Genomic DNA, 12,396 nt, shown 5'->3' on the forward strand with positions numbered 1-12,396 from the left:
GTTGCTCATGCTTGCTGTCCTGTCCCTCGTTGCTTGTGCTTGCTGCCCTGTCCCTCGTTGCTTGTGCTTGCTCTCCTGCCCCCCTCTCGTTGCTTGTGCTTGCTCTCCTGCCCCCCCCTCGTTGCTTGTACTTGCTCTCCTGCCCCCCCCTCGTTGCTTGTGCTTGCTCTACTGCCCCCCCTCGTTGCTCGTGCTTGCTCTACTGCCCCACCTCGTTGCTCGTGCTTGCTCTACTGCCCCCCTCGTTGCTCGTGCTTGCTCTCTTGCCCCCCTCGTTGCTTGTGCTTGCTGTCCTGCCCCCTCGTTGCTTGTACTTGCTGTCCTGCCCCCTCGTTGCTTGTGCTTGCTGTCCTGCCCCCTCGTTGCTTGTGCATGCTCTCCTGCCCCCCCTCGCTGCTTGTGCTTGCTGTCCTGCCCCCTCGTTGCTTGTGCTTGCTGTCCTGCCCCCTCATTGCTTGTGCTTGCTGTCCTGCCCCCCCTCGTTGCTTGTGCTTGCTCTCCTGCCCCCCTCGTTGCTTGTGCTTGCTGTCCTGCCCCCTCGTTGCTTGTGCTTGCTCTCCTGCCCCCTTTCGTTGCTCGTGATTGCTGTCCTGCCCCCTCGTTGCTCGTGCTTGCTGTCCTGCCCCCTCGTTGCTCGTGCTTGCTGTCCTGCCCCCTCGTTGCTCGTGCTTGCTGTCCTGCCCCCTTGTTGCTCGTGCTTGCTGTCCTGCCCCCTTGTTGCTCATGCTTGCTGTCCTGCCCCCTCGTTGCTTGTGCTTGCTCTCCTGCCCCCTGGTTGCTTGTGCTTGCTGTCCTGCCCCCTCTTCGTTGCTTGTGCTTGCTCCCTTGCCCCCCTCATTGCTTGTGCTTGCTCTCCTGCCCCCCCTCGTTGCTTGTGATTGCTGTCCTGCCCCCCCTCGTTGCTTGTGATTGCTCTCCTGCCCCCCTCGTTGCTTGTGATTGCTCTCCTGCCCCCCTTGTTGCTTGTGCTTGCTCTCCTGCCCCCTCGTTGCTTGTGCTTGCTCTCCTGCCCTGCTATTGGCATTGTAAATGACCATGCCATTTATTTATGTTTTAAAAACAAAAACATAAATAAAAATGTCATAAGCAATGCCAACAGCTCAAACTTTAAGAATGCCGAGACCATTGTATTGTAAATGCTTATTTTGTTTTTTCGGACGGTGAGACCTCACTCTTCCCTTTTTAATTCTTAACTCTATATTGTTCACTGGAACCCGGAGCATGTGTTAAAAAACAAAAAGAGCACAGAGGGGGTGTGTAAGGCAGGGGTGGTGACGTAATAATTACAACACCAGTAACATGTCTGGGCAGCCCGATTACCGTTCCTCATGGTTCTGTAGTTAAGTTATTGTTGTAGGAAGGAGTTTAGTCCTTTCGCCTCCTTCAAAAAAAGCCTGGCTTTAAACCAAACTATACTTTGCTTGCTTGAATGTTTAAGTTCCTACATTTTTTTTTAATTCTTTATATTAAACATAAAAACAATCTTCAGATAATCATCATATACATGGTTACTGTACAGGATAAACATTTGTCACCGGTATCCCAAGGCAGAACACATATCTCTAAATTATGAAGTTCCTATATTTAATCATACATTTCAAACTACAAGTTCCAGAATGCAAAGTAGTGTGCCTGTATGCCCAAAACACGCATGGCCACCGTTTCTCTACTCCATAATGAAGTGTGCAGGCAAATCGATATGCCGCTTTGCTTTAATTTAATTACTTCTCAGCTTTGCTCTCGTTGTTACGTTAGCATGTGTGTCTGTTTTTTTGTTTACGTATTATTTCTATGTGCACACATGTCTTATATCTAGTGCCTTATGTGTACTTGCATAACTGTTTAGGTGCACCTATCTATGTAATCATGTGTAATAATGTGTTTTAATCATTGTCTCGCTATGTTATTTATGTATTCCTCTATGAACGTGCGTGAGTGCGTCCCACCGCAGTGCCGAAGTATGCCTGCTTGCACGTCTTAAGGGTGAGCGGAAAGTGCAGCAAGGCACTCTGTGATTACATCTCAGAGCCCCGGTCCCCATCCTGGGGTGGCTTCCCTTATCTGTTCTGTGTGATATGCTTTGAAGTGCAAATATTCCCCCGCCCAGGGGGTGGTGTGAACCTCTGGCTTTTTGCACATGGACTCCAAACAACACCGATTTGCTCACAGACGCCAGGCATCCTCCTTTTAAATGGAACTCATACACCTCCGCACCTACAATTGCACCACCAAGGTTTTTTTGACGATCTCTTTAAGATTCATGTCCTAGAGACATGAATCTTAAAGATTCCTATCCCTCGCCTTCCTTCTCCCATCACTGGTATGGATACATACCGGCGAATGGCCATAGGTTGGCCGGATGCCATTTAAAAAACAAAACACAACGCACATCATTTGAAATCAAACCATATAATTCAACACGACAACACAATTGGACAACTCGCCACCTACATCCAATCCACACCACAATATTTAACAGCACACCACATCGTTAAACTCCACTACATACCACTCCACAATACCATTCCACATAATTACACTCTAAAACACAATCACACTCCACATAATTCAAGTACACTTAATATCACATAATTACTGCCCCCATATTTCCACTTAACACCATGCCACAGAATTCCACTACACAAATCACACCACACAATTCCTCAACTAACCATTCCAATCCTCATAATTGCACTACACACACACACACACACACACACACACACACACACACACACACACACACACACACACACACACACACACACACACACACACACACACACACACACACACACACACACACACACACACACACACACACACACACACACACACACACACACACACACACACACACACACACACACACACACACACACACACACACACACACACACACACACATCTGACCCGATTTCATAACAAGCTAAAGGTCTCACATTTACTTGAGCTACAGCTACTGGCACTGCAAATGAGAATGTCTTATCTGTGTGTTATGGAGTGTAGCACTGCCCTCTTATATGCCTAACTGCTCACCTGTACTGCCACAAAACATACCTCACCATATCCCCTGAGCCTGGTTCCGCAGCATCGAGACTCTAATCACCAAATTCCTCTGGGCCGGCCAACGGCCTCGTATGGCCTTTCGACACAGCCAGATTCCACCCTTCGGGGTACAGGGCTCACAAACCTTGATTTATATTACCTGGTCTCCTGGTGGTCCATGACTGGCTCACAGGGGTTGGGCAGACCCGACCTATGGAGCTGAGCTCAGCGACCTGGGCCTTCCCTGCGTTCAAGCCATGCTATATGGATCCCCCATCCCTAGGGACCACCCCACAGTAACCCGAGCAGTCTTGGTAGCCTGGCGCACTGTCCTATACCACACTCAATGGAAGAATAAGCTATCCCAACTCACGCCGCTCTGGCAGTGTACTTGGCTGTGGGATGTGGCAAACCTGGCAGGCTTTAGAGGCTGGACCTTATTGGCATTTTACTACTAGGGGACCTATGGGCAAGTCGGCTCCTTCACTGACTTGCCATCCCGATATGCCCTTCACTCTTCCAAGTTCTATCGATATCTACAAGTCCATCATGCCCTGGGTTCCCATATAACAACTGATACCTCGCTACCAGAACACAGTCGCCTCGAGGCCCAGGTTATGATGGGCAGTCTTGGACTGGGAGGGGTCTCCATCATATACCGAGCAATAACAAATAATGGTTCGACATCCCTTGACCTTTTAAAACTCAGGTGGGAGACATGAGTGGGAGACATGGGTGGGCCCCCTGGATAATGCAGACTGGAGAGATGCCCTGATGGCGCCTAGAACCATCACTGCCTTGGCGAGGCTTCGGCTAGTCCAGCTTTGCTATTTACACACCTCCTATCTCAGCCCCAGCAGCCTCCATAAACCCGGTGTGATTCCGCTCCCGACGTGTCTGAGACGCCACACGGACCCCGCGGACTTCTTTCACATGGTATGGTCATGCCCCCGCATTACCCCCTTCTGGTGCTCCGTGGAGGCAGAACCTACTGAGGTTTTGGGTTGGGACGTTTCACACAATCCCCTACACATTCTGCTGGGCATCACTGACTGACTGGCTGGATGGGTCCAAAGCGATACAAAAGGAAATGATGGACGGAGCGTTTGAGCAAATCAAAACTCACCCCCAGTCAACAGATCTGGGTTTAATCCATCACCATTCTTTAGCTCACTCAGCCAGCCCAATTCAGACATGGCCCCATATGCAAATCAATCTGACCCTGTGCCTCATAGGAACAGTCCAGCCCGAACTGCCCAGCCTTGTCTACCCTGGACCGGAAACGAGCATTCTGGGACCGGTTTCGGATTCATAATCCTCATCAGCCAGGCTATCTTGAATCCAGTGGCCAAGTGAGCAAGGGACTCATGTCTGAGCATACCCTGCCAACTTAGGGCCAACAAAGCGATACAAAAGGAAATGATGGACGGAGCGTTTGAGCAAATCAAACACTCACCCCCAGTCAACAGATCTGGGTTTAATCCATCACCATTCTTTAGCTCACTCAGCCACCCCAGTTCAGACATGGCCATATGCAAATTAGTCTGACCCTGTGCATCATGGGAGCAGTCCAGCCCGAACTGTCAAGCCATGTCTTCCCTGGACCGGAAACAAGCATCCTGGGACCGGTTTCGGATTCATAATCCTCATCAGCCAGACTATCTTGAATCCAGGGCCCATAAGACGTTTCTAGGAACAGCCTTATTAGTTGCTAAGCAGAACATAGCAGCCATGTGGAAGAATCCCACCCCACCCTCTGTAGCCAAATGGAGCCGGGAGTGATTGGTGTGCTACTCATGAACTCTCACTGTATGAGGCCAGGGGATACCCTGCCTGGCATCGGAAGATCTGGGGCAAGTGGTTGGGCGTACTAGACTGACTTTTACCCCTGACTGAGGGTCTACCTCCCTGTTTCCGCAGGGGGGGATGCAATGTTTATTCCACCTTGTTCTACCTGCTCTGTGTGCAGCACTCCACATACCGTGCTGTAATCTTGTACGCTGTACTGCCTGATTTTGTGTCAGTTGTTCTTGTTTTTTTTTTTTTTTTCTTCCTTACTTTTCACTTCTTGCAAAATCAATAAAGTTAATTATCAATATAAATACCTGGATAAAAGTCACTGCTGACTAGCGACTCAGCTCTGACGACAAATGCATCGACACAGTTGGGAATGGAATGGTGCATAATGCCTCAGGTTGAAAATGTACATATATGCTGTCCTTCAGAGGGTTCTGGGGGTTGCTGGGGTTTGCTGCTCTCTTCCTTCTGTTGTTCATGTATGCCGTCTTCCAGAGGGTTCCGGTGGTTGCTGCGCTCTTCCTTCTGTTGTTTATATATTCTGTGCTCCAGAGGATTCTTATGGTTTCTGCGCTCTTCCTTCTGTTGTTCATATATGCAGTACTCCAGAGGGTTCTGATGGTTGCTGCTCTCTTCCATCTGTTGTTCATATAAGTTCTAATGGTTGCTGCACTCTTCCTTCTATTGTTCATATATGCTGTCCTCCAGAGGGTTCTGGTGGTTGCTGCGCTCTTCCTTCTGTTGTTCATATATGCTGTCCTCCAGAGTGTTCTGATGGTTCCTGCTCTCTTCCTTCTGTTGTTCATATATGCTGACCTCCAGAGGGTTCTGATGGTTGCTGCTCTCTTCCTTCTGTTGTTCATATAAGTTCTAATGGTTGCTGCTCTTTTCCTTCTGTTGTTCATATATGCTGTCCTCCAGAGGGTTGTGATGGTTGCTGCTCTCTTCAATCTGTTGTTCATATAAGTTCTGATGGTTGCTGCTCTCTTCCTTCTGTTGTTCATATAAGTTTTATTGGTTTAATGTGCTCTTCCTTCTGATTAACAACAGAAGGAAGAGCGCAGCAACCATCTAAACCCACTGGAGGACAGCATATATGATATGCTGTCCTCCAGAGGGTTCAGATGGTTGCTGCGCTCTTCCTTCTGTTGTTCATATATGCCGTCTTCCAGAGGGTTCTGGTGGTTGCTGCGCTCTTCCTTCTGTTGTTCATATATTCTGTGCTCCAGAGGATTCCTATGGTTGCTGCGCTCTTCCTTCTGTTGTTCATATATGCAGTACTCAGAGGGTTCTGGTGGTTGCTGCGCTCTTCCTTCTGTTCATATATGCTGTCTTCCAGAGGGTTCTGGTGGTTGCTGCGCTCTTCCTTCTGTTGTTCATATATGCTGTCCCCCAGAGGGTTCTGGTGGTTGCTGCTCTCTTCCTTCTGTTGTTCATATATGCTGTCCTCCAGAGGGTTGTGATGGTTGCTGCTCTCTTCCTTCTGTTGTTCATATATGCTGTCTTCCAGAGGGTTCTGGTGGTTGCTGCGCTCTTTCTTCTGTTGTTCATATATGCTGTCCTCCAGAGGGTTCTGATGGTTGCTGCGCTCTTCCTTCTGTTGTTCATATATGCTGTCCTCCAGAGGGTTCTGATGGTTGCTGCGCTCTTCCTTCTGTTGTTCATATATGCTGTCCTCCAGAGGGTTCTGGTGGTTGCTGCTCTCTTCCTTCTGTTGTTCATATATGCTGTCTTCCAGAGGGTTCTGGTGGTTGCTGCGCTCTTCCTTCTGTTGTTCATATATGCTGTCTTCCAGAGGGTTCTTGTGGTTGCTGCGCTCTTCCTTCTGTTAATATATGCTGTCCTACAGAGGGTTCTGATGGTTGCTGCTCTCTTCCATCTGTTGTTCATATAAGTTCTGATGGTTGCTGCGCTCTTCCTTCTGTTGTTCATATATGCTGTCCTCCAGAGGGTTCTGATGGTTGCTGCTCTTTCTTCCTTCTTCAGGTGGATGAGATTTACACGGTTCCTGATGTGGGGACAGTGGTTGGTGGGACTCTATATAGGTAAGAGTAAGCCAGAAGAAATGTGTATTGTCTTTTATTTATTGTTTCCTTTTATATGTTTTTTGTATCCTATTCAGTCGGATCCCAAGGTCCTTCCACCAGATGCATGCAATAGCTGTATCTGCAGGGTAGCAGTGGAGCACATGCCTCCACTCAGAACATGGGCCTAAACTTATGAGCAGTCTCGTCTGAAAAAAAATCCTGCCCTCTCAGACGCCCGACAGGACTTTAATTCTCTGTCCTCCTAGTCACGGCCGCTCCATCACACGTGCATAGTCTCCTATCTTCTGGAAAGCTTTCCAAATGTGGGGGTTTTTTTTGCTGTAAATTTGAAGCGTAAATCTCACTAACCCATTTAACTGAAGTTCTTTGTGACTTTTGATCTGTACCTCCGAAGACTGGTTTCAAAGAATGCGAGACTCGTTGATGGAGGCAGCATCTGCTGTGCATGTGCTGCAGTTAGAGATTTTTATATAACCACTAGGCTTAGCCTACCAGTAAAAAAAAAAAATGAAAAACCACTAGTCCATAGTTTCAAAGGAGTACAAGACCTTATCTGTAAACTGTACATGGTAATTGGAACAATCCTATTTATGAAGGTTTCATGTCCAAGTAAATGATACCCCTGTGGTTGATGAACACCTTCGCTGCTTCTGTCAACCAACGGCCGACACGCGCACTACCGCCGTAGTGCTGCACACGTCCGTTGGCCGGCACGGCGCCGCCCACTTCATCAAAGCACCGCCCGGCGCCGGAATTTGTGCTGCAGCTAAAGGATGCCACAAGCCCCTTATTTGATAGTATCACGTGGCTTCGTCCTGAGGGGAAGGATCATGGTGCTCCATGCTTTGGTAGTCACCGATAAAGATCTGACCACTCCCAACTCCCCCTCCCCTCCCCCCTCACAACCACCCCTTCACCCTCAAACATCTGGATTTTGTTTGCTTGAACTAACCTTGTCGCCTTCTGTATTGATACTGTCATTCTAATCCATTTTACTGTATTGTTTTTTTTCAACGTTTGTATTTATAATTTTTACTTGATATACAAAATGTCGCATTCTAAAACGCTCACTGCAGTTCAGACATTATGCATGGGATTCTTTTCACATTCTTTCTGGAAGGGAGGGATTCTATTCAAGACCATACATATCTTAAACAGTAGTCTTAATTAAGCACAATGTTCTTACTTGTTCGATTCTGGTTATAAGATGTACAGGTAAAAGTGTCCTTTGAGAAATAGTGTGTCTCCTACGTTCTGGGAAAGCACACAGCTTTGTTAAATTACTCCTCATCCACCAAAAGGACCCTTGGTGGCATGCTTCATCATCGGGGTCTTCCCGCCCGCTGCGGGACGGGGCGTGCTGCGACCTTGGACTATGCGGGAGCACTGATTTCAGACAATGCTATTTGTGGTGTAGGAGTGCGAGTGGAAGGGTCAGAAGTGGTTACGTGAACGTGATAATTATTAAAAAGTACCTGGCTATGCGGAAGCGTAGTAATCCATGAGGAGGGAAAGAGAAGCTGTGATCCATTCGGCTTCCAATGGTTAGTACAAAAATGAAAGAGGGGGGGAGAATGGACCACTTGTCCTGTATAACCAGGGTCTTTGTTTGTGTGCGGTGCCCCGGGGCACCGCACACAGAGCCTGCACAACCAAGTGACTTGTAGGAACGGAATTAGTTTCCCTTAGCTCACCAGCACCCCGAGGAGGCCCGGCACGACGCTAACAAGGTACAGATACTACAGATCTGACCTTGTATTGTAAGGGTGGTGAGTACACCTCTCTGTTAGGAGCCATAATGCGCTCTTATTGATACACCTCGGTCCTGATGAAAGCCTCTAGAGTTTCCACGAGGCTGAAACATGTTGACCCGTGACCCATAACCGTGCGGTAGATTAGTAACTGGATCCATAGACTCACCACTTTCGTTTTTAATTTCCCACATCACTACTTCTCTAATAAATACCTGTGAAAAAAGTGGTGTAGGGAATTTTAATTCACCACACGAGCGCGAGCACACCCTTCCTATTTTTCATTCCTGACCACTACTGACAAACCAGTAGGTCTTCCTCAAGGGTGGAGGACAGCATATTTACAAAGAAAAAGACCCAATGATGATGCTGTAACAGTACACTCAGGCAGAGAATCAAGATATACTGCTGACGGCCTGTGTACTTGTTTGAGGGTTTTAATGACGGTTCCCACACGGACAACAAAGACCCTGGTAATACAGGACAAGTGCTCCATTCTCCCCCTCTTTGATTTTTGTATATGGACGAGTAACCTTTAATGCTCCTATAAGCTTGTATTATTAAAATATGGGGAATAAGAGGAGTTATTATGCTTCAATGGGCAGTACTTCCTTTGTTGACATGTTTCGAAGCCCTCCCCTGGCTTCTCATCAGGACCTAGACAGATCCCTTCAACACTCTAAATGTTGGTGGTAGATAACTATATTCATACAAAAGTTTGTGCGAATCTAAATTAACATGCGCCTTTAGATACTGTACCCTAATAGGTATTTTCTCTCGTTATGTTTTTTTTTAATGCCCATCCAATGCCTCATGGGTTCTACAGAGCCGTGGTGAGGTAGTATGCAGGCGAGGGAGGGACCTTGATGATAGTTTGACTACAGGTGCCACCTCCCCTCCTGTTCAGCAGGCTCATGGGGCTTTGGATGGGCATTAAACATACCCATAACAAGAGAAAATACCTGGAATTTTGAGTTTGGATTACCACTGTTTATATCTAAATCTGGCAGTACTTCAACAAGCAGTAGGGTTTTTAAAATTTTGTTTCTGGGAGTGTACCAAGGAGGCGATTAATTTGAAGTTTCTAATGAGGTCCTCTAAAGACTCCTGTGTATTTCAGCAGAATTTCTATGGTTCTTTGTCTACAAATTGTGGGCTAGAAGTGAGCTTTGGAATGCTCAAAGAAAGGTTCCAGTAGTGGGACCTATGAAGCAGTCCTTTTTGTGGCCAAGGCTAGCTGAGCACTTTAATTCTTTAGATCTTTTTGCTTAAGTAGCAGACCCAGAATCATTTTTCGTCATCTGGTCAAGCGTTCCTTAGTTCTATTTTAGAAGATTAAATTACTTCACAGCACAAATGCAAGCAATGTTCCTTAAACCTCTCTCGGTGGTATTAGTGGTGACACAAGTTTGTGAAAGATGCTTGTCCACAAACCCAAGCAGCTGGCTTCTAATTTCATCTTGTTTACGCATCAGTTTCTGCATGCAGACCACTGAAATGTTTTGGAAAGGACTTGATAACCTCTTCTTTTGTGTGGCTTACCGTTTTTGTTTTGCAGACCTTTTTCCCAAAAAGGTAAATGAAGCTGCTGTAAGCATGTTAAAGGACCATTCCGTTCCCTTTTCCTTTATGTATTTATTTATTTTTAACTAAAAGTTAGAATGGACTAAAGAAATATGAGGGTTTCCTGTGAAATTAAGCATTGTTTTACACCAGTTAGTTTGGACTTTTCAGTCCGATCTGTAGAAAGATCTTATATTTGATTTTGACCCAAGAAAGACGTCACTAAAACATCACATTGCACCTTTTAGTATAATTGGTAACACCTAGATTCCATCCATGGGATTCAAGATTCCCTTCCATTTGTACTTTCCTTTTGAATTCTCTTTGTAACAAGTTTAGTTTTACGTTGGATGTGGGAAAAGCACTTTAGCAGTCAGCCTAGCTGCTCCCAAATAATTAATACTTATGCACTCACCTGATTCCATTTTTCTCTGAAAACAATCCATTTAAATGATGTGAATAGTCAGCAAGGGTTGTGTATTTTCTCTCTGTAAGTGTTCTTACCTTTGTAACTTGCTGAAAAGCAGATTGGGTCCCTTGCCAAAGCGTATTCCTGTGATCTTGTTTAGGTTTGGCCTCAAAAGTATATCAGGCCATTGAAACAATGTGTCCCCAGTAAATTCTTACCGTCTTGTCCTGTTTCTCAACTTCTCTTCCTTGTGGTTCTCCCACTGCATTTTCGGAATGATTATCTGTTGTGTATAATGATGATTTCATGATGGACGAGGAAAGGTTACCTGTAACAAAGCTTTTCTCCATCATGGGTATCTCAGTAAAATGATTTGTAACCAAATTCCATCCTCTCCTGAGGAGCTGACTGAATGAAGTTGGAGTTTGTGGATGCTCTTGCCTTCACTAGGTTGTCAACGTGAACAGAGGAGTCATTGACACTGCGTACGGCGTTTCTCTGCTGCCCTAGATGAATATTATCGTATTTTCTCTGAAGGACTGAACACCTTGCAGAACGATTCTCATTTCAAATGTTCTTGTGTTGTAGAAATCTTACATGGGTTTGCTTGTCATTGATAGTCAACTGACTTTTGAAGCTGCTTTTAATTTTCCAGTGGATCATGGATATTTTTTTGGGGGGTTCAAAAGCTAAAGGGAAATAGTGCCTCTAGATGTGCATTCTGTTTCTGAAAATATTTACTGTGTGTTCCATTTGCAAAGATGTATTCCAGGGTCCTTCAAGCAGGCAGAGAGATTGAAAATCTATACATTTAATAAAGATATACATGGTGGATAACTGTTCTGGATAGGTAGTTTTCTAGTCCACCATTAATGCTGTAATGTGTTCTATATTTCATGGACCACATATTTTAGTCTGTGCTCGCATGTCACTTGCGCAGCTTACACTGGCTTCCGGTAAAAAGACTAAGAGTGTTTAAGGCACTGACCTTGGCGTATAGAGCAGTCAGAGGTACTGGTGCCCAATATCTGAAGCAGAGACTTCAGAAATAGTCAGGCTAGAGTCTTAGATCAAACAACCAGAATTTACTGGTAATTCCCCGTGTTGCAAAGGCCAGGATCGGTGGCCATGCTTTCTCTGTGAAAATCGCTACAGTATGGAACTCTATGCCTGACCATCTGAGGAAGACTAATTCGGAAACCACGTTCAGGGAAGCTTTAAAACATGGCTGTTCGGCCTGCCCTAGAGCGCACTGTCTAGTCCGGCTCATTCTTTACAGGCTGGATGCGCTGTTGTGCCGGGACACCTGTGTCGGAGGTAGCCGCGCGCTCTACAAGCTCCAATATTATTAATACCATTGTCAATCTGGGTGGGATGTTCTCACTAGAGTGAAATGGGCTCACCTTCAAAACAAATTATTTCCAAAAAGCAAGTAGCCCTTTTCCCTGAAGTCTTTGTCGATCCATATTGTTTTAAGTTTTTGTCCTGCTTAGTTGCTTTATTATGATCAATTCTCTGGATTCTTAAGCACATACAGAGGGACTTGTTCTCTTTATATTCTCTCTGGACTTTCTTGCCAGCATCACTCCTCCCTGGAGATACCTTTTTTTCTTCTTTTAAATGCAACCATTTGCATGGGAAATAATCCAGGCTATAACAGGGGTGGTTTCTCTGTAGGAGTGTTGGGGCTTTGACCTTCTAATTGGAGTCCCCACTGCCCTAGAGACTCGTTACTAAACTTCATTCCCTTCTGGTAAAACACTTATCTGTTCTGTCATTA

At 46.0% G+C, this 12,396-nt stretch overlaps 1 protein-coding gene across 1 annotated transcript in view; it reads left to right on the forward strand.

Moving 5' to 3' along the window:
* GTPBP2 (GTP binding protein 2) overlaps window positions 1–12,396 on the forward strand; it is a 180,224-nt gene that overhangs the window by 133,540 nt on the left and 34,288 nt on the right. The window contains exon 9 of the mRNA XM_086926028.1: window positions 6,832–6,890. Coding sequence (XP_086782154.1) covers window positions 6,832–6,890 — 59 coding nt within the window. The remainder of the gene's footprint in view (window positions 1–6,831; window positions 6,891–12,396) is intronic.

The sequence above is a fragment of the Lissotriton vulgaris genome, chromosome 6 (genome assembly GCF_964263255.1).
Source record: "Lissotriton vulgaris chromosome 6, aLisVul1.2, whole genome shotgun sequence".
In the NCBI taxonomy this organism is placed as follows: Eukaryota; Metazoa; Chordata; class Amphibia; order Caudata; family Salamandridae; genus Lissotriton; species Lissotriton vulgaris.